Below are 26426 nucleotides of genomic sequence, written 5' to 3'. Positions count from 1 at the left end.
CTTAACCACCTGGAAAACAATAACCTCAGATTTGCAAGGCGAATGGTGTTGTCTAAATACTCGATATTTGACATAAGGATTATTGAGATTTGGGAAAATCTTTTTAATTGGTTTTCGGACAGAAATTTGCTGTCAAAGGGTCAAAGTTGAACGATTTGACCTTTAAAAACTCTACCCAACTCCTCCGCTATTTTTGGGGATAAACACTTGAAATTTTAAATATAGGTTACTTAGACATGGATCAAACTTTAAATTTGATTTGAGCTCAAAAATATAAATGTGAAGAGGTCAAAATTAGGGTCAAATTTGAAAAAAATTGACCTCTGCGGTCTCTACCTAATAGGGCAAGCTATTTAATCGGTTCGGGTCGAAAATATGAGCTGCCAAGGGGCAAAGTTCAAAAGATTTTACCTTTGCAGTGTCTAGCAAACTACTCAGCCAATTTTTGGTCTAAAGATTTGAAATGTATGCATAACGTGTATTCAATCATGCGGCAAGCATTTTAATCAGTTTTGGGGCGAAAATTTGGCTGCTAAAAGATCAAAGTTAAAAGAGTTGACCTTTGCAGATTCTACCAAATTCCTCCGCCAATTTGGGGTCTAAAAACTTTAAATTTTAGATGTAGGTAACTTGGACGTGGGTAAAACTTTGTATTTTTATTTGAGACCAAAACAATAAATGTTAAGGGATCAAAATTGGAGTCAAAGTTTAAAAAATTGACCTCTGCGGTCTGTACGAAATTACTCAGACAAATTTTGGTTTAAACATTTGAAATCTTACATAAAGTGTATTCACGCGTAGAGCAATTATAACCAATACGTAGGGCCCGAGTAAAGCTGGGCTGAACTGCTAGTATATATATATATATATATATATATATATATATATATATATATATATATATATATATATATATATCCTGGATTTTAGTATGATTGTTTGAATACTTTGTACATATTGTCTAACTTTATTGAAGCCGTCATTAATCGCAATATTTAATTAAAGAACAGTTTCATCTAATTAGTCTCTTATTTAATTTCTATACTGTATAAATAATAAGGAACATTTCGACATATGTTGAGGGGGGGGGGGTATCGAATGTGGTGTTTGATAATTTTTGATCTCCTCTAGCCCCCAACCCTAAAACAAACAAAAAAAACCGTTACGTATTTTGAAAGAGGTGCAGAGATGAAACAATTTTTGTTTTTTTCAAATAGCTACTCAAGTTTGAGATGGAAGTGAAATAATAGGTTAGACCGACTCAAATCTAAAAATCATTTGTAAGAGCTAAAATAATTTTTTAAAAAATGGTGTTTTTTTTTTGTTTGTTTGTTTTTTTTTAGAGGCGGCGAGGGACATTTTTTTTTTACATGGGGTCACCACTTATCAAGGCCCGAAGGCCACTCAGGGATAAAGGTTATTGCATGTACAGTAATCAATGAGATAGTATTGTAGTAATCATTAGTATTGAGGGTTTTGATAGCGTGTCTTACTTAAGGGGGCGGTTTGTCAGGAGTTTGTTTATGTTGGACTTGAAGACGTCCAAATTGTAGTCAGGTAGGAAACAGGCAAGAGTAATGCCTTTATTCTGCCCGAATGAATCAGAGAAGATTGAAAATTGCATTGTTATGATGACTAAACATATGCATTCATGACCTGGAAGTTTTATCTGTCTGTTGCAAATATTGACGGTGATAAACTCTCTCAAGTATGTGCGTCAGAAGCAAAGATGCGTCATTGAATTCCTAGCAAAATTAATTGAGAGTTAATAGTATCACTCCTGTATTCGTAACGTTTCAACTTTTTACTAAAAAGAAAAAAAAATAGGGGGCTTTACCTTTACGCTTCAGAGAATTCATATCCGGTCATAACTTATGGGATAGCTGGACAAATCAGTTCCTTTTGTCTGTCCATCCATCCAGCGCGGTCGTAGCCGAGATTGAACTCACTACGCGAGTTTGTTGTGTAATTAAAATCTTGTCGGTAGCTGAATACTTAAGAGAGTCCCATCGACCCTCAAGAGACCGCGCCAGTATTTTACCTCGCGGTACATATAGCGCCTCGCCTTCCAAAATGGTCACCCATCTGGTACTAGCCAGGTTCAACGTCGCTTAACTTCGGTGATCTGACGAGAACCGGTGTGTCAACTTGATTGTGCCGCATACGATGTATGTATACCTGTCGGTTAATACGTAATATAACTAAATTTTATTAAAAATCACAAGTGCGAAGAAATATGATTTTGCGCACTTGTTAAGGATGGCAGGAGAAATAAGTGATCACCTGTCCTTAGTGTTTGCTTGATGTCGAAGTGTTTACGGTTTGTATTACGTGCTGTGAATACTTCAATTGACAGCAAATTTGTCTGCTTTTTTTTTAATTTATTATTTGTTACACGTATTCCTCGCGTGGGAAGGGGAGTGAGTGGAAAGCTATTGTTATGTTCTTTTCTCGCAGGCTCACAAAATGGCTCGTTAAGGAGATTGGAGAGTTTCTTTTCGTTACGAAAACTCGCTACGTTTTTTTTTTTTTTTTTTTTTTTTTTTTTTAACTGTTAGAATTGTTATGTGAGATGTTTTTGCGGGCGTAATCGTCGGCAGAATCATCTTGTAAAAGCGACGTGGCTTAGAATAAAGCATCTTATGAAGTAAGTCATGACTTGAATTTAGTGGAAAACACAGGCATAAACTGAAATTACCGTTCTTAACTTTTGAGATGAGGATTGATTGTTCGTATTCTTCGGGCTACTGTTCTCATCTGGAGTGTTCGTTTCAAAACTTTCGGTCGAGTTAACATCCGACCTTCTTCAGGTGTATCTTGTCGAACTTGGGAATCTTTCTCTCAAACACAGGACTCCGTACGGACTTTCGAACAGAACCCTTTATTTAATCCACGAATGTAGCATGTTCTCATCCGTCAGCATGATTAAGTTCAAGAACTCTATCCTCTGCAACAAAGACCCATGGCACAGTGGATAGAGTTCGAAAGAAAGATTCCGAACTCCGACAAGATACGCCTGGAGAACATCGGTTACATCGACTTAAACGTTGTGAAAATAACTCAACAGTAGCACGAAAGAATCCACGCTAAACTGAAGGTTATTTGTATCAAATATGTTAGGAATGAAGAAAGTGAGTTTTACTAACATGTTCCATGGATAGCAATGTTGGTTCTTCCTAGAAATCGGTTCCGTTAGATTAACGAGGTTAAGCAACATTGAACCTGATCAGTACTAAAATTGGTGACAAAAATGTTATCCGCTTTGTTTTAAACTAATACATGAACAGGGCGAAATTATTGCTATTTTATGTCAAATCAGAAAATAATGGTCCATTTTTTTTTCCATTCAAAAAAAGAAATAGCGTATGACTTTTATAGACCCTGGGAGACATAACAATGTTAGTTTTGTTTTTTGTTTTGTTTTTTTGTTTTTTTTTTGTTTTTTTTTTGCAGTATGGTGTTGTCGCCCTTCCAAATTATCACCCATCTAGGACTGATCAGGCTAAATGTTGCTTAACTTTTGTGATTTAACGAGAACATTTGAAGATATTTACTTCCTTCCCACCGCAGTAAGAGGTGACGCAAGGTCAGAAGGTGGGGAAAGTCAAGTCAGCACCCCTAAAGAAGGAGCACTCTAGCTTTTAAAAAGTTGCCCAGTCGGTATTCGCCGGTGGGGGCGCCTCTGGCAGTAAGCAATAAACTTACTCTGCTCGAAAGACGAGAGGTAACGACATGGGAGGGTTGACCTTCTAGGACTACCCAGAACCACAACTCAGTCAGATGCAAAGTCATTTCCTACTAAAAAAAAAGAAAAAGATCACTACTCTGTCAGACTGTGACAATGACTTTTCCTTGACTGATGTTGATATAACCTATCAAAGCTGTGTCAAAATTCCTCACAAACAAAATTGAACAAGCAAAATAGAATATTGAGCTTATAGGCTGCAAGCTATCGATGACAATAACTGTGAAATAAACTGACTGTATTTTTCTTATTTTTTTAACATCGATTTAGCAGATGTTTTTAGCAAGTAACCCGACGGTACTATCTGTTATGATGCTATACTTTTGCTATTCTGTCCTAGGTCAGTGAGGAGGTAATCCTTCTAGACCGAGACAATTTTTATTTTTGTTCCTCTACAGGAGTCCTTTTCTGTGGAGCTGGATTTCTCCACTATAAAAATCGACCTAGTGTTTTATCCTTCCCTCGTGGGGAAGCAAGTAAATAGGAATATCGATTTAGCACTAGTGTTCTTTTAAAAACATGTTTGTTGTTTGTTTGAGGAAAAAATGTTCTTGGAGATGTAAAAGGTTGCAAGGAGAAAAATATGCAATAAAGAAAATTCATGTGAATCTCTGGTGCAACTTACCACCCGACCGGATTAATTGGTTTAAAAAATAAATTAAAAAATTGATGTCAAGAATATTCTGCTACTCGCCCAGTGGCAATAATAACCAACCATGGAGAATAGAATAGCATCGAAGATGGTTAAATATTCTTTCGTTTGTTTATTGCTTGTTTAAATAGACGTCACTTTTTTTTTCTGAGATCATCTGGTTCGGTGCTAATTAGAAAATATCCAACCGATTGACAACTGTGGATTTTTCGCTCGATTTGTTCGCTTTCTGAACCATCCGCCCCCGGATTAAGAAAGTGGTAGCTTTGCAGGTTTTCTCAGCAATGCACACCGTTAAACGATTCCTACGAAATTCGTAAATACATTATAATATGCATTCTTTCAACCGCCACTTGTTTATTTAAAAGAAGTTACGGCTTATCAAGATCCAAAATCCTCTCGAGTATGGAGGTCAAATGAGTGCAAGGTGGCCAGTTAGACAACATCGTGATGATAGGTACTGGTGGAGATTGATACAATCACCGATTCCGATACAATTACCGATTCCGATTCTTTATAAATGTCTACATATTTATCTATAAAATGAGTATTTTGTTCCGATTACTCTAAAAACATCTTAAATTTGCATATATTTTCTCAGGCGTAACAACACACTTGTAAGGAGGGGAGGTCTATAGATTTCAGTTTTACTGGAAGTTTGTATTTATTATTTTATTATTGCTACCAGTAGTGGAAGAATTTTTTTATTAAGCCAAAATCAATTTCAGAAAATATAATTAAAAGAATCGTTTTGGCCTTGAAAATTAGGCACTTTTTCGGATTCCGATACGCCCAAAATGTCCCGAGTTTTCAGATTCCCGATTCCGATTAATCGTCCCAGCGCATAATGTATATGAGTTTTGCACGTGCTATGCATGTCAATGAAGGGTAAGACATCCACGCAATCATCTAAAACAGAGTTGGAAGGCATAAACGATTTAATTTATGACGTCATCAATTGTTACATTCTTGCCATTTTCGAACACCAAAATAAAGATTAGACCATTCCTGTAATCATTTGTTCCCTGTTATTCTGTGCAGTTCTAGGAGGTTCGCTCTCCCAGATTTTGCCTTCTCTCTTTGAGAAAAGAATTATTTTATTGCTAATCACCTGAAGCGCCCTTTACTGGGGAATGCCGACCGGGCTGCCGAGACATTTTTTTGCAGGCCAGTATGTCTCTCCTCGGGAGCGCTGACTACTCGATTCCACCTTCCTATCCTGGTGTCAGTTATTGCAGTGAGAGAGAACTAAATACCCTATAATTTTTGTAAACGAAATAAATGATAAAGTGATAAAGTGATAAAGTGATAAAGTGATGACGTGATGAAGTGATGACGTGATGAAGTGATGACGTGATAAAGTGATGATGTGATAAAGTGATGAAGTGATGAAGTGATGAAGTGATAAAGTGATAAAGTGATGAAGAATGAAGAATCTGCGGAAAGATTCAAAACTCACCTGGTTTAACTTGAACCGTTTTCTTCCGTCGATGTTAGTTACCGTTTTATAACAATTTTATTTCATTTCATTTATCTCATGATCAATCGATATCGCAATAAATGAATTTAATTTTCAGTGTAAATCTAAGAATTATTTTTTTTAATAAAGTAAACGCGATTGGTTGAAAATCGAAAGCATTTACTGGAGTTAAATTAATATTTTTCCTTTCTTTTTTTTTTTTTTCTTTCTCGTCAGCATACGCCTCAAAAGACTGTTCGATGAATGGGACCTGGCAACCTGAGAGCTTAAATAACACGAGTGGGTGGGCCAATTATACGGCCTGTAAGACTCTTAATACACACGCGGTGAGTAGATTAATACACACACACAAATATATATATATATATATATATATATATATGTGTGTATATATATATAGCAGGATACAAAATGTTTTAAATAATAATAATAATAATAATAATAATAATAATAATAATAATAATAATAATAATAATAATAATAATAATAATAATAGAATAACAATAACAAAGACTTTCGCTGGCGAGGACTATTATTGACCGTAAACAGTTATACAGTCCTTTTGAAATTTCCATCTCTATTTTTCTCGTTATGTACTAAATATTTGTTAATGAAACCTGTATGAAATATGTTCCTTGTTAGATTTTAAAGATTTCCTATTCTGAAAAAGTTTTTAAAAATTTAATCTAAAAAAGTTATTTTAAAGTTTTTGATTTTAAAAAAAATCAGATTTTCTCATTATTCAGACTTGTATTACAAAGAGGAGGTTGCAAAAAATGAGTTGTGGTGTGAGGAGAAATACAAACTGAAACAGAGAGAATATTCAGACCTGTAATAATACAAAGAGAGTGTTGCGAAAATTAGTTGTGGTGTGAGGAAAAATACAAACTGAAATAGACAGAATGAGATTTTAAAATATAATCTTAAAGAGATAAGATACAAGTTAGAAAAGCATTTCATCCACAGCATAAAAATTGTTAAACAAAATGCTTTTACTATAGGCTTTAAAAATAAAGGTACAAGATTCAATTTGAAATTTATTTATCTTCAAAGTGCACTTTTATAAATTTTACAAAGTAAGGTATAAAATTTAATTTAAATTGAATCAAAAAATTACCTTGGATTTATTTTATGTAATGTACATTTTGTTGCAATTTAAAAACATTATCTTTCATCTAGCAATTAATGATATCACCTTCCATATATTTTTGTTTGTACGTACGTCATCACCTTTCATATATTTTTGTTTGTACGTACACATTTCATATATTTTTATTTGTACGTACGTCATCACCTTCCATATATTTTTGTTTGTACGTACGTCATCACCTTCCATATATTTTTGTTTGCACGTACGTCACCACCTTTCATATATTTTTGTTTGTACGTACGTCATCACCTTTCATATATTTTTTGTTTGTACGCACGTCATCAAATTTCATATATTTTTGTTTGTACGTACGTCATCACCTTCCATATATTTTTGTTTGTACGTACGTCATCACATTTCATATATTTTTGTTTGCACGTACGTCACCACCTTTCATATATTTTTGTTTGTACGTACGTCATCACCTTTCAAATATTTTTTGTTTGTACGCACGTGATCAAATTTCATATATTTTTGTTTGTACGTACGTCATCACCTTTCATATATTTTTGTTTGTATTTACGTCATCACATTTCATATATTTTTGTTTGTACGTACGTCATCACATTACATATATTTTTGTTTGTACATACGTCATCACCTTTCATATATTTTTGTTTGTACGTACGTCATCACCTTCCATATATTTTTGTTTGTACGTATGTCATTGCCTTTCACATATATGTTCGCATGTAAGCTATTGCATTCTACACACATTTGTGGAGGTACGTACGTTATAACCTTTCACACACATTTATATTTTAACCTACATTATCACTTATCACACATATTTTTAATGTACATACGATATTACGTTTCACATATATTTATGTTTATACGTATAATATCACGTTTCATACGCATATTTTGTTTTGTGGTGTTTCTTTTATAATCATAATATATATATTTATATATATATATATATACATATATATACTTATATATATATATATATATATATATATATATATATATATATATATATATATATATATATACAGTAAGCAAAAAAGCAGGCTCCTTCAGTCGTGGACTGACTATGGATACTCATGAAGTGTTGCTTGCGCGTTAAATCTTTGTTGCAGAAGGTGCGCAATCTCCAACCACACCTCTCCTGAGACGACGTTGTTAAAAACCAGTGGTAAGTGAAGTACAGGACGCCTGGAAACAAATGCCGAGATAAGCGGAGAGCACATACAGCGCCTAGAATTCTCAAATGGTCACCCATCTGTCTGATACTAACCAGGCTCAATGTTGCTTAACTTCGGTGATCTGACGAGAACCGGTGTGTCAACGTGATTATGACGTATATATATATATATATATATATATATATATATATATATATATATATATATATATATTACATAGTATAATAAACATATATATATATATTACATTTGTATAATAAACGAACTATATAGTAATTTATATATATATATATATATATATATATATATATATATATATATATATATATATATTACATAGAAAAATGCGAGCATGAAATGTAACTTGGTCAAGATTAATCTTAGAAAAGTAAAAGAACTAGTTGTTAAAACTGGAAAAGAAAAAGACAAGATATTCCAGTAAAAAATATAATAAATTTGAAACTTAAAATATTGTAGTATTGAGAATTTTTTTTAGATTCAGTTTAACATTATATATAAATTCTTAATTCTGCAATATTTTAAATAATTTATTATATTTTTCACTAGAATAGCTTGTGTTTTTCTTTTCCAGTTTTCACAACTATTCCTTTTACTTTTCTAAGTTTAATCTTAACCATATTACTGTTCATGCTCGCACTTTTCTATGTAATCTATGATTTTTCCAGGCTGTGCTTTGAAATAATATCTTCTTTTTTTTGTGTTCCATATCATACGCATTGTCAACAATCCATTAAAAAATTATTACCAACTTCTTAAATTGACTAAATAAAAAAATCAAATAGAAGACGTAATTAAGTGAATAAACAGAAAGAAGTGACAAAAAAAGACAGAAACAGAATTAACAGGTGACGTCGTAAGTGAAAGATTATCAGCACTAGCACGACAAAGAGAACCACTTTTGTAAGCTCTCTCCATATAACCTAAATTACATGGCATGCGGCGACATTCCCGCTATGATTTATGCAGGTGTCCACGACGAAAAAGTTGCTGTGGTAACCAACAGCCAATCAGATGAAATTGTCTCTAAAACGGCAATGTTGAAGAAATTGCTATGGTAACCAACATCCAATCAGAAGAAACCATCTCCTACTTCCTTCCTTATTCTGAAGACTTTTGAGCACAAGTAATTTTATTATAACTTTGGTTTTAATGAACGAAAATTGAAAATTTTTGTTTCAAAATATAGCTGAGTAAGTTACCTATGAACTGTAAAAATTGTTTGAAATTTGGTCGCAAAATGAGTGAACGGCGAAGCTTTAAAGGAGTTCTAAATGACTAAACACTTAGCCATATATTTATAAACACAGTAGTGTTTGAATGATATATTTATATATATATATATATATATATATATATATATATTGCCTGTACGTAAGTGATCATCTTGTTCTCACATTTATTTTTTGCCTACGTTATCGCCTTTCACATGAATTTATGATCGCACTCACATTAGCAGCTTTCACACATATTTATGTTTCTAAATACGTCATCACCTTTCACACACATATATATATTCGTTTGTTCGTTATCAATTTTCAAATATTTCAAATAATTTTGTTTTGTACATACGTCATCACCTTCCACATATTTACGTCCGTACGTTTTCACTGCCACACATATGTTTATACATACGTTATTATTTTTAAATACAGTTCCGTGTATACGTGCGTTATCACACTTAATATGCAATTATGTTTTACGTACGTGATCGTCTTTCACGCAGATTTGTGTTTGTACTAATTTGCATATTACTTTTTAAAAAATAACTTTTAGTAATTCACTGTTTGTTTCTTTTTGGGGGGGTCTGCTTTCTTACTGGTTGATTAGTTTCATTTCATTACTACGCACATATTTATGCATATTTTCTACATTGTGAATAATTGCATAGTATTTGAAGCTGCTTTTAGAGTAAATCTTTATCTCTATCCTATTAATTAATATTATTAATATTATTATTAATATTATTATTAATATTATTATTAATTAATTAATATTATTATTAATATTATTATCAATATTATTAATATTATTAATATCCCATTTTCTATTAAAATACTTGGTCAATTTTTGGTCTACATACCTGAAACTTAATATATCGGATATTCGGACCTGTGGAATAAAATTGATTAGATTTTTAGCCGAAAAAAATAGATGCTAAGCTGTCAAAATTGGAAAAAAAATGGAACTTGGTAGAGTGTGTAAGCTCTACGATTGCGCTAATAAACATTTTTACGTTTAACAACAGTATTTTTAATGTTTTGATATGCGTATGAACTTAGCTCAGATGGTAACAAATAAGGCTGGAGGGTTATATGTTTAGGTTCGATTTTAGCTGATCGACCTCAAGTTATATATATATTTTTTAACTTATGGAATCACTACTATATATTGAGTACAATATTATAATCAGTGTAGAATTATTCGATAATAAATACGAAACCTGTATAAATTAAAATATCATATTTAAGCGTATTTTATGACCGGGCAACGCGTTATCAGAATGAGGGCAAGTCCTATAAAAAGAACGTGTGATTGAAATATTTACAACGTTCCACCCGAGAAAAATGATGTAATCAGTCACGTGGCAATCATTGGATTTAAGATGCATCCAAGAAGTTTTATTGTTGAAAAAAAAAAACGAAGAGCAATTACGTTCAGTAAACCGATACCATGACGTTTCAAAATTCCTTCCCAAGTTACATGGTCAACACCAACTCGTGCATTGAAATCACCCATGCGCATTAACTTGTGTTTATGCTTGACCTTAGTCATGGCATGACGACCACAATAATAAAAATTATTTTTTCTTGTTCTGAGGTGTTCATAGTTGAATCATTGCAGCTTACTAAGGTAGTTATATATATATATATATATATATATATATATATATATATATATATATATATATATGTGTGTGTGTGTGTGTGTGTGTGTGTGTGTGTGTGTGTGGTGTGTGTGTGTGTGTTAAATATATATTGATATATAAGGTTGACAAGGAAGTTTTTCCGGTTTTTTACTTCACATTCAGATTAATATATCTCGGTTCAAACAAAAAATTATTAATCGAAATAAGCATCATCAGAATCAACGCAATTTTCCCAACGCAAAACAAACGTCCTTACGCCAATAACGTAAAAATCTTGCGTTCTGGTGGCGATGAAATCGCTGAAGGTGTTTTTGATATCTCTTAGGTTTTTGGAGTATTTCTTACGCAGAAAGTTGTAGAGATGCTTTAAAAAGTGGAAGTCACTAGGTGAGACGTCTGGAGTACGGCGGCTGAGGCAGAGTTTCGTAGTCCAATTTGTTCAACTTCTGCAGGGTCAATTTAGCAACGTGCAGTCGGGCATTGTCGTAGAGGAGAATCGGACATTTTCTATTGACTAATGCTGGGTGTTGTTGTCGAAGTTGCTGATGCATTTCATCCATTTGTTGACAGTACTTCTCCGCCGTAATAGTTTTCGCCTACATTCAACAAACTGTAACGGATGTGACATATCACAGACCACCAAACAGTCAGCACGACCTTCTTTTTGTGCAACTTTGGCTCTTCGAAGCGTTATGGAGTTTGGTTGGCGTCTAACCTGGAGTCCCTCAGGGGTCAATCCTGGACCCAACTCTCTTCCTGATTTACATCAATGACCTTCTTGTTCTCTTTCGGTGGAGAAGAAATCCTTCACGACTGAGACAATTTTTATTTTTGTACCTTTTCTCCACATTAAAAAACGACCCTGGTGTCTAACTCTGTCCCGTGGGGAGGCATAGTAAATAGGTATCAATGACCTTCCTAAACACATATTTAAATCGTTCGTTGACATCTATGCTGATGACACGACCATCTACGGCAAGACATCAAAGGCTGTAAATGACAAAGTTCTCTCTGATTCTCTCTTCTCTGATCTCGAGCGCGTGGTTCAGTGGGGGAAGATGTGGTTGGTTACCTTTAATGCATCCAAAACCAAACTCCTATCCTTACATCATCAACGCTCTGATCCCCATCTGGCATCAATTGTGATGGATGGCTCTCGTCTGGGTGAGGCCCCGTGTTTTGACAAGCTTCTGGGTTTGACCTTTACTCCTGATCTGAAATGGAACACGTACATGAAGTCTGTTGCCAAGGTCGCTGGAAAGATGGTGGGATCCTTCTACCGCTCCAGAAGATATCTCACTACTGATACAATTCTCTATCTATATAAAAGCCAAGTACGTCCAAGGATAGAATACTGTTGGCATATCTGGACAGGAGCTGCTAAAAGCAGCCTATCCTGCCTTGACAGAGTACAAAATAGACTTCGTGGCTTAGTGGGGGATGCCCTTTTCTCTACCCTGCAACCTCTCTCCCACAGAAGAGACGTTGCGAGCCTATCCTTGTTTTATCGTTATTTCCATGGCAGATGCTCGTCTGAACTCCAATCTCTGGTCCCTTCTCGCCAATCTTTCACGAAAAACACCCGTCTAGCTGAATCCACTGTGAAAAATTTCCCCCACTCTTTATCTGTGCCTAAATCAAAACGCGGATTCCATGAACAAAGCTTCTTTCTTAGAACTGCACGCCTGTGGAACTCTGTTCCGTCTGCCTGCTTCCCACCGGACTACAACTTGGATGTCTTCAAGTCCAATGTTAACAAATTCCTAATGAACCGCCCCCTTAAGTAAACACTTCATCAAATCTCCACATTAACGTAATGTACTTGCAATAACCCTTATCTCTGAGTGGCTTCAGAGCCTTGATAAGTGGTGATCACTGTGTAAAAAAAAAAAAAAAAAAACACTGAGCTGAGCGTCGCTTGTTATCGTACCGAACCCACTTTTCATCACAAATAAGAACCCGGTTGAGAAACAGGTCGTTCTTGTTACGTAAAAGACGAAAAGATGATACGTCATAACGGCCTTTCTTTTGATTGTCGTTTAATTCGTGACGCATCCATTTATCAAGTTTTTTGGTCATTCTAATCTCTTTCAAGTGATTGGAAATCGTCGTATACGTTACGTCTAACTCACAAGCGAATTTTCAAACAGTAATGCGTGAATTGTCTTTGACTAAGTCACTTTGATCCATGTCAACATACGATGGCCGACCACTACGCTCGTCATCTTTAAATTTCTTAACTCACCATTGTGCTGTCCATTCAGTAGTGGTTCCTAGGCCAAACGCTTCGTTGATTTCGCGAGCTGTTGCAGCAGGTTTTCGCCCCAGCTTGACTTGAAATAAGAAAATTGTTCGAATTTGCTTTTTTCCATCCTGCGTTCAACGTTCTGAAAAGAAGACACTATTGTTTTAAAACGATTGTAATTAAAATGATAACTTAGAGCGAAAAAGCGCTTTTTAAAATATATAAAGTAAAGGTATTATCACGAAAACCTACTTAAAAATACATCATTTGAAATTTAAAATTTAAAATTCTGCAAAAACTTTATTCTCAACCTAATACATATTTTATATTTTAAATCTGGGCTGGTGCATCTTCCACTAGTCTCTCCCTCTTGGATAAATCTGAAAACAAACAGTCTCCAATCTAATAGGTCCCGCTTTGTCAACAAAGCTCCAACTCCTGTCCCATCGCTGCAGTGTCGCATCCCTATACTTGTTTTACAATTATTTTAATGAAATGTGCTCTGATTAACTCATTGCACTAGTGCCCCCTTGACGTACATATCCCGGACAAACTCTCTTAGCAACAAAATCACACCTCTTCATTGTTGAGGTTCCTAAATGCCAGGAAGATTTCTACTCAAATAGCTGTATCCCTAGACCAGCTAGACTCTGGACTTCCCTTCCTGCCTCCTGCCTCCTACCTCTCTGGCTGTACTGAAATACTGAAGTTCAAATGTAATGTAAACCATCTTAATCTTTTTTTAGGCGTGATCCCAATTAGTAGCCCCTTACGTCCAAGTGGCGATATACCTTGTTTGGCGGTGAAGTTGAGTAAAAAAAAAATGAGGAATCAGAATATAAAATTTGATTTGATTTAATGGCAATTTCGGAGCAAGTAAAACTTACACTCGCTTCTCCGAAATTTTAGAACAAACTCGATCAAATTCAAGTGGCTACAAAAAAAAAAAAAAAAAAATCTTTAACGTCGGCTGCAAATGACAACCATATGATACCAAGGCGAAAATGCATGCAAGATAGTTGCAGAAATGCCCAAGGAACTACATAAGCTGTAAATGACGAAATGATGTTGACGCTGTTTTGACTGTTTACATAGCAAGATAGGTTTTTGACTGAGGCAAATAGCCTGGAGTTAAATGACTTAACATTTCAAAAGTAGACTCTAAGTGGCGAAAGTCTCTGATAGAATTGCAAACAGATAATCATGTGCGTCGTCTTTAAACACTGGAGCTTTAAATCAAGTATCTCTCTCTCTCTCTCTCTCTCTCTCTCTCTCTCTCTCTCTCTCCATATATATATATATATATATATATATATATATATATATGTTTCTGAGGAAATGTATTTTATTTCCTTATAATATATTCATCCTCATTTAAGAAGATCAGTGTAATAACAGAGCAATATAGTGAATAAATGACAAAAGACTACATTTCAATGTTCATGATGTTGACAATGCGAAACAGAAGAATTGTAAATGTCAACTGAATTAGAAGAATAAATTATAAGATGGTCAACATCATGAACTTTGGAATATAGTATTTTGTCATTTATTCACTATTTCACTATATATATATATATATATATATATATATATATATATATATATATATATATATATATATACTAGCAAAAGTACCCGTGGTTGACTGGGTTCAAAAACAGCCTACATTCTATGGATGTCAGGTGCATTCTATGGATGTCAGGTGCAAACGAACACCCCATAATTTTATTGTACCATATTTCTTCAAACGGAAACATAATTATCAAAGTATACTTACGCAGATAGATATGAAAAGTCTTTATTAAAGTTTGTGCCTATTTCCATTCTATTGAGGCCAGGCGCGAACGCAGACCCCCCACAATTTTATTATACCATCCCTATTTAAGTTAAAACATACTTATCAAAGTATTCTTATGTACATCTATATCAAAAACACTTGTAAACGTTTTTTTTTTTGTTTTTAAAATTTTTATTTCCATACTTTGTGGACCAGGCGCGAACACAGACCCCACAATTTTAATGAACCACTGTTCTGCCAGATCAAACATACCCATTTCTGTGTCTCGATACATCTTCTATCATTATATGTAATCAGTTTTTTTTTTAAATAGTCAACCATATAGGAGCCTATTCGTGACCAGACACACACACACACACACACACACACACACACACAGACATTCAGCTTTATATTATATATATATATATATATATATATATATATATGAGAGAGAGAAAGATATGTCTATAAGAAAATATAGAAAAACAATAAAGAGCTCCCTCCTTCAGTTAATGTATATACACCCTCTTTTTAGCTCTTTTTAGCTCTTTTTAGCTTTCTCGTGCTTTATTTTGCATCCTCTATCTAGACCCATCTCTCTTCTTTTCGCTTCCTTCTTCCTCCTGCTTTTTATCTTTTACATTCTTCTTTATCGTTTTATCTACTCTCTGATCCATTCTCTCTCTCTCTCTCTCTCTCTCTCTCTCTCTCTCTCTCTCTCTCTCTCTCTCTCTCTCTCTCTCTATTCATACGCCATATCTCGGAATTACGCTTTCTTTTATCTGCCTTTATTCTCACTTTACTACCCTCACTACCACTCAGTCGCCGACTTTCTTCCTCTATTTCCGTCCATCCTTCTTACTTTCTTCCACCTCTTCTCTCCCTCCCTTTCTCTTTCTTTCTCTCTCTCTCTCTCTCTCTTTCTCTCTCTCTCTCTTTCTTTCTTTCACTCTCTTTTTCTTTCTGTGTATCTCTTTCTAACCGATCAACAATGCGGAAAGAACAATGACGATTTTGTCACCGCTTGAGATACCGGAAGTGACGGCAGAACCGTCATGGCAAACTTATAAATTATCAAATTATCGCATTTCCGGCTTTTTATGGAATAGCATTTTGATGAATCACAACATTCCGTTCATTCGTTTATGTACGAAAAGTGTCAAAATTTCTTAACAATTGCGATAAGGAGATTCTCCTGCTTTATAATCATTAGATTACGAAAGTGAGTTTGTCAGTCGTTTTTCTAACCCTACCTTATATACGAAAGGCGCTCCAAAAGTAATGCCTCCTTTTTTTATTCCACCTGAATGGATCTAAGGAGATTGCAAATTGCATTGTTAGAATATCTAAACACATGCGTTAATCACCTGAAAGTTTCATTTCACTGTTGTAGATATTTATGCTGTGAGACTCCATGAAAGTATCCCGTGTCATAGACGTGCGTCAGAAGCAGGAGTGCGCCATTGAAATGCATTGAGAATGGTGTTGACTATGTAGAAAAGTAAATTCTGGTGCACAAATACTCGCTCGTTTTAATAGTACTACTCCCATATTCGTAGTTCTTTAACTTTTTTAGTTAAAAAATAGGAGGCTTTACTTTTGAAACGCCCCTCGTATTTAATTGCAGTACATGTATTTGAATTACGTATACCATGTTGTTTTAGGAAATTGTATTCCATTCGTGGTCTAATAGTATATATGTAGAGCTATAGAATAGCATGCATAGTTTTCGCTCTCATATTGGGTATCGACGTGTCTGGTTAATATTTTCGTCAGAAGTTCTACTGTAATTGTCATCGTTATTAATATTTTCATTGTGATCGATTAAGATACTAGGTAATATTTCACGTTTTTCATCCACTGAATCGCCATTTTTTAAATTTAACGTATCATTGAAGTTTACACGTCTACCCCTTTTTATGGCATTTTGGTTTGGGAAGTAGACTAAATATGCCGGACAGTTTTTATCGTAACCTACGAAAGTACCTTTTTCGCTTTTTAGATGATGGAGATAGTGTTCTCGGAGAGCCAATGATTTCAGTAATCGATCAAGGTTTTTGAAGAAGTGTAGGCAGGTTCTCGTCTGAGCTCCAATCCCTGGTTCCCCTCGCCGATTTTTCACAAAAAACATCCGTCTGGCTGAAACCACTGTCAAAGATTTTCTCCACTCTTTATATATGTCAAAACCAAAACGTAGATTCTATGAACAAAGCTTATTTCTTAGAAGTGCACGCCTATGGAACTCTGTTCCGTCTGCCTGTTTCCCACCTGACTATAACTTGGATGTCTTTAAGACCAACATAAACAAATTCCTCATGAACCGCCCCCATAAGTAGACACTTTATCAAATCTCAACATTAACGTACTGTACACGCAATAACCCTTATCCCCGAGCGGCTTCCGGGCCTTGATAAGTGGTGACCTCCTTGTAAAAAAAAAGCAATCGCTCGACTGTTATATATTTAGGGGCCATACACCAATAAGTAGGGATTAAGTAAGCTAGTGTAAATTTTGATAAAGGTCACAGTAGTACAGGTCAGGATAGCCTAGACAAACGGAAATGTACCCAGAGAGTGACGTGATTTTAAATGAAAGCCAAGAGTCAATTCCTAATGCGAAACGCGCCAGAAAAAATAAGTGTCGAACCATATGAAGATATGAGACGGCGTCAGGTGTTCGAGTGAGAAAAGAAAGGGTTTCTTGTCTGTTCTCTTCAGAAATCAAACCGTGCGGACAACGTCCAGTAATGTAAATAATCTAAACGTATGTTACGTCGAGACTCTGTCCGTCATCGCCCATTCTTAAGTGATTAGTAGCCTAATGTGTATAGAATTAATTAGTTATGTGATCTCTCACTCTATGAGTAAATTCGGTCTCGAACTGAAACATTTGAAAAGTTAGCAAAGTCTCCCTTGCGTCATTCATGAATGAAAGTTTTACTTCATCTAAATAAAAAAAATAGATCATACCCCATACACGAAAAGACGACAAGAAGTAGCGACAATGAAAAAAAGACATGTAAACACTCGCATGTATGTATCAAATACTTTATTTTTATTTTGTTTTTGCTTGCTCGCTCACGAGCGAGAACATAATATGAGCGATTCGCTTTCTCTGCATTCTCTCATAGACGAGATGACCTTTCTGTTAACTAAAGAAGGTCGTTTTCGGGTCAGCATGGGAGAGACTATTGCTGGAAAATATGAATAATGCTTTAATGATATGACAAAAAAAACGTTATGAATTAATCACGGTGATATGTTTACGTAATAAGAATAATAAGAATACCCATAAAATTAATTAAAAGTTTGTAACATGTTCCTTCTAGAAACCGGCAATAACATATACACCGACTTGATAATTATATCGTTTCCCACATTACATGTAACCCTGTACCATGAGAGAATTTGAATGCCTACTAGGCACTATCCTCGGTTGTCTACGGTCTATCTGCACATGGGCTTGTTAGGAAAACTTGACATGAGGGTACTTTTCCCCTACAAGTAAACGCTGACTAAATATTTAAAATCACATAGTATTCGCAGCCTAAACAATATCTCCTCGAAATGGCTAAGCCATTCTAGTTTTTATGAGGAATGGTGCACCTTCTCCAAGTGATGTTACCTCAAGTAAGAGTACGAAGCTGGATACTCAACCAGACTAGATGAATTCTTGTCCTGAAATCCAGAAGAAACAAGAGAATGTAATAAAAATGTACTATAACACATTTAAATTGTCAATCGGGGAGATAGAAATAACCTTCTCTACTTCTTTATTAACTCAGCGTTTGAGAGGTAGGGGAGAACTTTAATGGAACATTCGAAGATCTACATATCTTATATGGCAGCTTCTTTCAGTCTTGATAGACTATGGATACAATCTCCAACTATACCCACCTCCCCTTAATCAGCGTTATTAAATACTAGTGGCAAGTAGGGGTTCAGGGCTACTGGAAACAATGGCGATAAGCGGAAGTCACATACAGCCCCTAGAATTCCCAAATAGTCACCCATCTGGTACTAGCCGGGCTCAACGCTGCTTAATTTCGGTGATCTGACGAGAACCGGTGTGTCAGCGAGATTATGCCGTATAATATCTTATATAGAGGTCAAGTGTTAGCCACAGGAATGGCTTCCTTGGTTTCTGAATACTTCCAACGAAACAAAGTATGTTTGTTTTCGCAGCTATGAGACATTTTGCTCCCACTTTTTTGTTCTGTCTATATGCCTTTTTTATGGAAATCGTTCCAGACAAGTCATGACGCCACTTGATGTAAGGAGCAAAAAATATATACTACTTTAAAACTTGTCAACAATGAGCTTTAGATGGACTAGCGTCTGACACAGAAAACATCAATTCTTTTCTCTTTGTCAGAAATATCGCTCCTGGAATGTGAGGACTAAAGGATCAAAATAAGGGAAGCGAGAGTTTAAGGCTGCCGGAAGTAAACACAAGATTTACTTTCTATTCTCGTTAAATCATAATGCATGCTGTTAGCAACATGTCAGAAAGCAGTTGCACGTTCATATGTTTATGTAAATGAGACTGCCCTAGTTTCAATTTATTTGTCTCACCACGAGGGAGCACTGTTGATTGGAACAAAGATTAAAATGATTCCCCTTTCTCTAAAAATGATTGATCTTCACCTTAACAACATGTTAAAACATAATGTAAATATAAACAAAAATATGTTGTACTTCTTTTTTTTTCTTTTTTTGCAGAGCGATTATTTGTTCGTTTGGGTATTCATTGCTGGTTACAGTACCTCCATCATTCTGCTCATCGTGTCACTACTCATCTTTTCAAAATTCAGGTAGGAGTATCTTTTATCTTTTTCCGTCATGTGTTTATTTTCCTAAATATTTTTTTTTAAATATCTTCTGTTAGCATTTCAAAATTCAGGTAGGAGTATATTTTAAATATTATATTCAGGTAGGAGTATATGTTATTCAGGTAGGAGTATATTTTATTCATATAGGAGGACATTTTAAATATTGTGTTCAACTATAGGGTGTATTTTATTTAGGTAGGAGTATATTTTAAATATTGTATTTAGGTGGGCGTATATTTTATTCAGGTAGGGGTATATTTTAAATATTGCATTCAGGTAGGCGTATATTTTATTCAGGTAGGAGTATATTTTATTCAGGCAGGAGTATATTTTTTAGGTAGGGGTCTATTTTGTTTTCTCCGGTAGAGTTTTTGTCTTCCTAATGTTTTCTTAATTTTGTCACTCGACACTTACTTATAAAGGGTGTATACTTCGAATTAAAATATTTCACAGAAAAATGTTTTAATCATACAAATGTGTGCGTTTTTCCAAAGAATAATATTTTGTCATTTTGAATTTAAATGTTATTTCGGGCATATGACTCCAATGGCTCGCGTGCATATGGCGACATGTAGAGGTCCAATTTTCACAAATTCTACGCATTATATTAAACGGCAGTTTTACAATAACACGTGGAATGTTGTCTTTCAAGTGGTCTATTGTGTCTGGTTTACAAATCCCTGAAGGAAATAATTTAATAAGGTTAAATCGCACGAAGCAAGGGGGAGGGGGATAGGAAAATAGTAAATAAGTTGTTGGTGAGTAACTTGAGTGTGAGAGTCAACGGGGAGGTACTGACGGGTTTGACTGGTGACTTTACGAGGGCAGTTCGTGAGGGGGCTGCTTCGGTGCAGACCAGCTCTACGTTGAACAGCATGCTTGCTATGGGTGATAGAGAAAGGCATACGTATGAAGGGTGGACAAGTGACCTGGAACGTTATTTTTGTTCTTCGCTGGGTCGTCTGAGCAAGATAAGTCATCTTTAATGTGAAAGCCAAACGTTCTAATATTACGAACCTGTTATATTTATAGAGGAAATAGTTTCAAGCGCATTTGATGTATCAAATAAGTTATTCGGTTTTAAATAGGAATTTAAAGTTAAACATTAAGTGATAAACTTATTTATAATCTTATAAATTTATATTTAAGCTGTTCAAGTAATGTCCGGCTCCCAGTTAATAATACGAAATATTTCAAGTTTATATTTTCATTTTAGGGATTATTAAAGTTTTAAAATTTCAACAACAAAAAAAGACACGTCCAATTTCTAGCACGTGCTATGCTAAGTGACTTATAAATATTTTTTTTATTTGTAAGGTTTTAAACAATATCTGTGGGTTTTATTTTCCGGTATTTTGTTACTCGGATTCTTAGAAATCTAATACAGAACTCAGAAATATTAATCTTTAACGTCATCTGTAATTTTAAAACTAATGGCGAAAAAAGTGCCTGGCGATCAAATAAGACACTCGATGTTAACGGAACATTATTCTTTAATCCTAAACCCGACTCTCTTTATGGGCATTAGATACAGTGGCGATGTAGTTGATGTTGCATAATAATGTTCCCATTAAGTATTTAATGTACTTACAATGTTTTGATACAGAAATGGAGGATGTGGATAACGACAAAATCGTTCGTGCTCGTCTGGGGGAATTACCGACTCAATACCAACAGGCATCAAAAATCGTTCAACAGAACCTGCACATAGTCTTTCCTAAATTTAACTGGCTTTGTAACATACTATTAACATTCAAAACTTTAATCTTGGACAACCAAGCTAAAACATTACGGCAGTGATTTCTGTGAAATTTTTGAAAATGCAAAAAATTCTACATCCTCGCTATGTAAAGAGTTGACTCATTTAGCTTATTAAAACGTTGGCTTTAAATATTTAGAAAAATACGTTGAAATTTTTGTTTTCTTTTTCATTTGTAAAAAAAAAAAAAAATAATAGAAAAACAAATAAACAAAAAATAAATTCTGAGGGGAAAAATGTAACATGAAAAGATCGAACAAACTATATACTATCTAGCAGGCAAATTGTGTCCGCTTTTGTAAGGTAGAGGAATAAAAGAGATGATCGCATGACCCCCTTGGCCAAGAAATGAGTATCCGAAATTCGCCGAAGTTATGTTTATAACCAATATAAATTTATTAACAGAATTGATACAAGTATAATGTTAAGCAATTCATTACCGAAAAAAGGTATAAGAAAACATTACTTGCGTTTTATCTCAAGAGTCTTTTGTGAGAGTTTAAATGTGCTTTGCGTGATTACAAAACAGGCTGAAGTTTCGACGCAATCTACATGGTCCAAAGTCTGAGGAAGAAAGAGGAAAGCAATACGTATCAGATGAGGAAGTAGGTTTTATCGCCCCCTCATGACAAAGAATGGCATTGACAGAATTAAAGGGCGATAATTAAGTTTAACTTAATGTTACCAGTTTCGTGTTCGTGTGTTCGCTTGTATATGTGTAATGTTATGACCCTTTGGGCTGTGATCATGGCGTAGTATCTGTTAACTGTGGCAAGCGGGAGCAATGGTCAAAACATTATTATTATTGTTATTGTATTCTTATTAATTGATTTGAGCGACGGATGGTCGCTGGATCAGTTATTGTGATTAGAAGAATAAACAATTAACCTGGGGAATAAATGATTGATGTGTGAATCGTAAAAAGAATGCGAAAATAGAAAATAGATGTAAACATTCTTTTGGTTTTGAATAAACAAATAACTAGGTTGATTAGATTGGTATGAGATACGTAATTAGGTGACGTAAGAGAACACGTGATATAGTTAGTTTTGGGGACATTCAGTGAGAGTTGAGGATTGACCACCAGAGTAGACAGACGTAGACAAGGGTGGGCAGACAGCTAGGAGCGAGCTGTATAAACAGAAAATGTAGAAACTGCAGATCCTGTGAAAACCAATTGAGACAACTTTAATAAATTTATATTATAAAAATATAAAAGGTTGTTTTAATGGTTTTCACAACGAAGAACAGATGTCTCAATTATATGTTGCTGATCGCTTCATGGTTCGTCACGGAGCAGCAGGAAGTTAAAAGAACTCTTCAAGAGAAAGTTATGAAGCAAATATTATTCTTCTTACATATGAACTGTAAAAATATCCCGTGCGATAAGTCTGATACAACATGACTCGGTTTACACGTCAATATCATGTCCCCTGGCTAACAACATACATACGATTTATACGTTTATTATCTGTCTGTTAAAAGAACAATATCTTACATCCACTAGATAACACATGACACGTTTTAATATATCATCTCCATTCTAATATAAACCAATATACAACATATGGAACTCGGTTCCCACAACTATGACAGTTTATTTGGATTTATTTAGTCGTGTTTTTGTTTGAACTTTTGGGGGGGTTTTCTTGTTTTCTTTTATTACCTCTTCGCAGCGGAAGAAAAGGGAAAGAAAAGCGAAGAGAGAAAAAAGGAAGCACGTGTGACTGCGAGAGGAACTTTTAAAGCAAGATGCAATTCGAACTTTGAATTAAAAAAAAATGGTCGGACAACGTGTGCCTTGAGGCGAACTATACATATAACAGCAGAAATAAACGAAAAGACTTAAAAAAAAAAAAACTTGTATGAGCGGCGACAGTGAGGCAAAGTATATACTGGCGAGAGATATGTTGCGGCGACTGAACTTGAGCAGACGTGTCGAAGCGGGAGGAGAAAAATCACGGGTTCAACAGGGCAGCCTTCTTTTTTTACCACAGAGCGAACAAAGAGACTTGTAAAACCAAGACGCAGGAGTAGTTTGGAAAAGTACCATGAATAAATGCCTTTTATTTCAGCTAAAAAAAACTGAGTTGAATTTCGTTTCTTTGTTCCTTTGCGAGATTTTTACACATAACGTCGGGTCTGTGTAAACACGTAATTATAACGTTACAACAACAACAACAACAACAACAAGAATAATAATAATAAAGAATACGTCAGGAGAACAAGAAAACTCATGGAAACTAAATTATATAGCAGAAACCTAATAAAAGTTATAAATACATGGGCAGTGTCACTAGTGAGATACTCTGGACAGTTTATAGGATGGACAAAAGAAGAACTGAGACAACTCGACCAGAAAACCAAGAAATTAATGACCATGCATAATGCAAAGGACGATATTGACAGACTCTACGTGAAAAGGAAAGACAGCGGGAAAGGACTGATCTGTATAGAAGACTGTGTGAAGGACACAAAAAAACACTAGAAAAATACATCATGCAAAACACTGAAAGGATAATCATGACAGCGAGAGATACGGAGAAAACCAACAAAACAGAAAACAGAGAGACAAACGACAAAACGAGAAAAGAGAAATGGGAAGAGAAACAACTCCACGGAAGATTCATAAGAATGACAAAAGATGAGAATAACGAAAACACCTGGACATGGATGCGAAAAGGACATATAAACCGAGAAACTGAATCCCTAATAACTGCAGCACAAGATAACCCGATAAGAACCAACGATATCAAAGCAAGAATCGATAAAACACAAGAACACAGCAAATGCAGACTCTGTGGACAAAGAGCTTAAACGATAAACCATATAGTAAGTGAATGCAGTAAACTGGCCCAAAAGGAATACAAAAACAGACATGACCAAGTGGGGGGCGGTGCACTTGGAATTGTGCAAACGGCTACATTTTGAGCGTACAGATAAATGGTACAAGCATAAATCCGCAACAGCACTCGAAAACGAGAACCACAAAATCCTACAGGGCATGGACATACAGACGGACAAACCCATCCAAGCAAGAAGACCAGATGTTGTAATAATTAACAAAAAAGAAAAATCCTGTCAAATCGTAGACTTTGCTGTCCCAGCTGACCACAGGGTGAGTATGAAAGAAAAAGAGAAACAAAGCAAATACACAGAACTAGCCAGAGAGTTAAAAGGGATTTGGATGATGAAGAAAATCAAAATAGTATCGATAATAGTACGAGCAGTAGGAACAATCCCGAAAAACCTCGAAAAAAATATCAGAAATTGGAATCAGAGGAATAGCTGCAAAAATACAACGCCTAACGATAATGAAAACGACTGAAATATTAAGGAAAACCCTTGAATGCGGAGAATAACACAAGCCAATATAACGAAGAAGCATTACAGGGAATGAAGAACACCGAAGGTGCAGATCTACATGTTCTACACTCCCATCATGCATCTCTCCATTGTTTCACCTCGTCCCCCCCCCCAAAAAAAAGTGATACCAAAGAGCCGAGAAGGGTCAAGGAGGATAGAAATACCAAGGAGGGAGCACTGGTCAGACCTCCGCTGGATAAGTGCGAAGAGAACTGGGATCTTATGAGGCTTAGTGCCACTCAAATTCCAGTATAAACCAATGGCCACTGCCAGCGAGAAATCAATGGTAAGAGGCTGTTGCGATGATACAAATTTATTTGAAAATGCTATCGAAGGAGGAGGAGAGAGCTGGGCGTCTGGGGGAGACTTGCTGTCACTCAGATTCCAGAGAACATCACAGGTCTCCAATCAGATCGTTTGTTGACTTGTGTGAAAGCTCCATGTGAGCCGATAATAATAATAGTAATGTAATGAAAACAGGACAAGAGACTCTGTCAAGTCATCTTTTATTCAATTAAGAATCTTACTACTCATCTACTTGACAAGCGGAAATGTACAGTTTTTATAGCTTGAATTATCAGAGGAGATAATCAATATTCACAACAAATAATAATAATAATGTCATGTGATGGGGTTAATATAGATGTAGTGAGTGTATATACGTTTGTATAACGTATCACAATCATCAATATGACGTGTGTATATACGTATCACACTCATCAATATGACGTGTGTATATACGTACCACACTCATCTATATGACGTGTGTATATACGTATTACACTCATCTATATGACGTGTGTATATACGTATTACACTCATTTATATGACGTGTGTATATACGTATCACACTCATCTATATGACGTGTGTATATACGTATCACACTCATCTATATGACGTGTGTATATACGTACCACACTCATCTATATGACGTGTGTATATACGTATCACACTCATCTATATGACGTGTGTATATACGTATCATACTCATCTATATGACGTGTGTATATACGTATCACACTCATCTATATGACGTGTGTATATACGTATCACACTCATCTATATGACGTGTGTATATACGTATCATACTCATCTATATGACGTGTGTATATACGTATCACACTCATCTATATGACGTGTGTATATATGTACCACACTCATCTATATGACGTGTGTATATACGTATCACACTCATCTATATGACGTGTGTATATACGTATCACACTCATCTATATGACGTGTGTATATACGTATCACACTCATCTATATGACGTGTGTATATACGTACCACACTCATCTATATGACGTGTGTATATACGTATCACACTCATCTATATGACGTGTGTATATACGTACCACACTCATCTATATGACGT

General features: G+C 35.1%; 1 protein-coding gene and 1 pseudogene across 2 annotated transcripts in view; one reads left to right on the top strand and one right to left on the bottom strand.

Annotated features, from left to right (window-relative positions):
* Positions 1–26426, top strand: part of LOC145263104 (calcitonin receptor-like) — a 379387-nt gene that overhangs the window by 148440 nt on the left and 204521 nt on the right. For both annotated transcript variants that reach the window (XM_080120034.1, XM_080120035.1), the window contains exons 4-5: positions 6094–6203; positions 19815–19906. In XM_080120034.1, coding sequence (XP_079976160.1) covers positions 6094–6203; positions 19815–19906 — 202 coding nt within the window. The remainder of the gene's footprint in view (positions 1–6093; positions 6204–19814; positions 19907–26426) is intronic.
* On the bottom strand, positions 19070–19186 carry LOC145263318 (5S ribosomal RNA; annotated as a pseudogene).

Source organism: Euprymna scolopes, chromosome 38 (assembly GCF_053919585.1).
Source record: "Euprymna scolopes isolate OS-2025 chromosome 38, ASM5391958v1, whole genome shotgun sequence".
Taxonomy (NCBI): domain Eukaryota; kingdom Metazoa; phylum Mollusca; class Cephalopoda; order Sepiida; family Sepiolidae; genus Euprymna; species Euprymna scolopes.
Note: the sequence above shows the minus strand (reverse complement) of the source record. Positions and strands in the feature narration are given on the sequence as shown.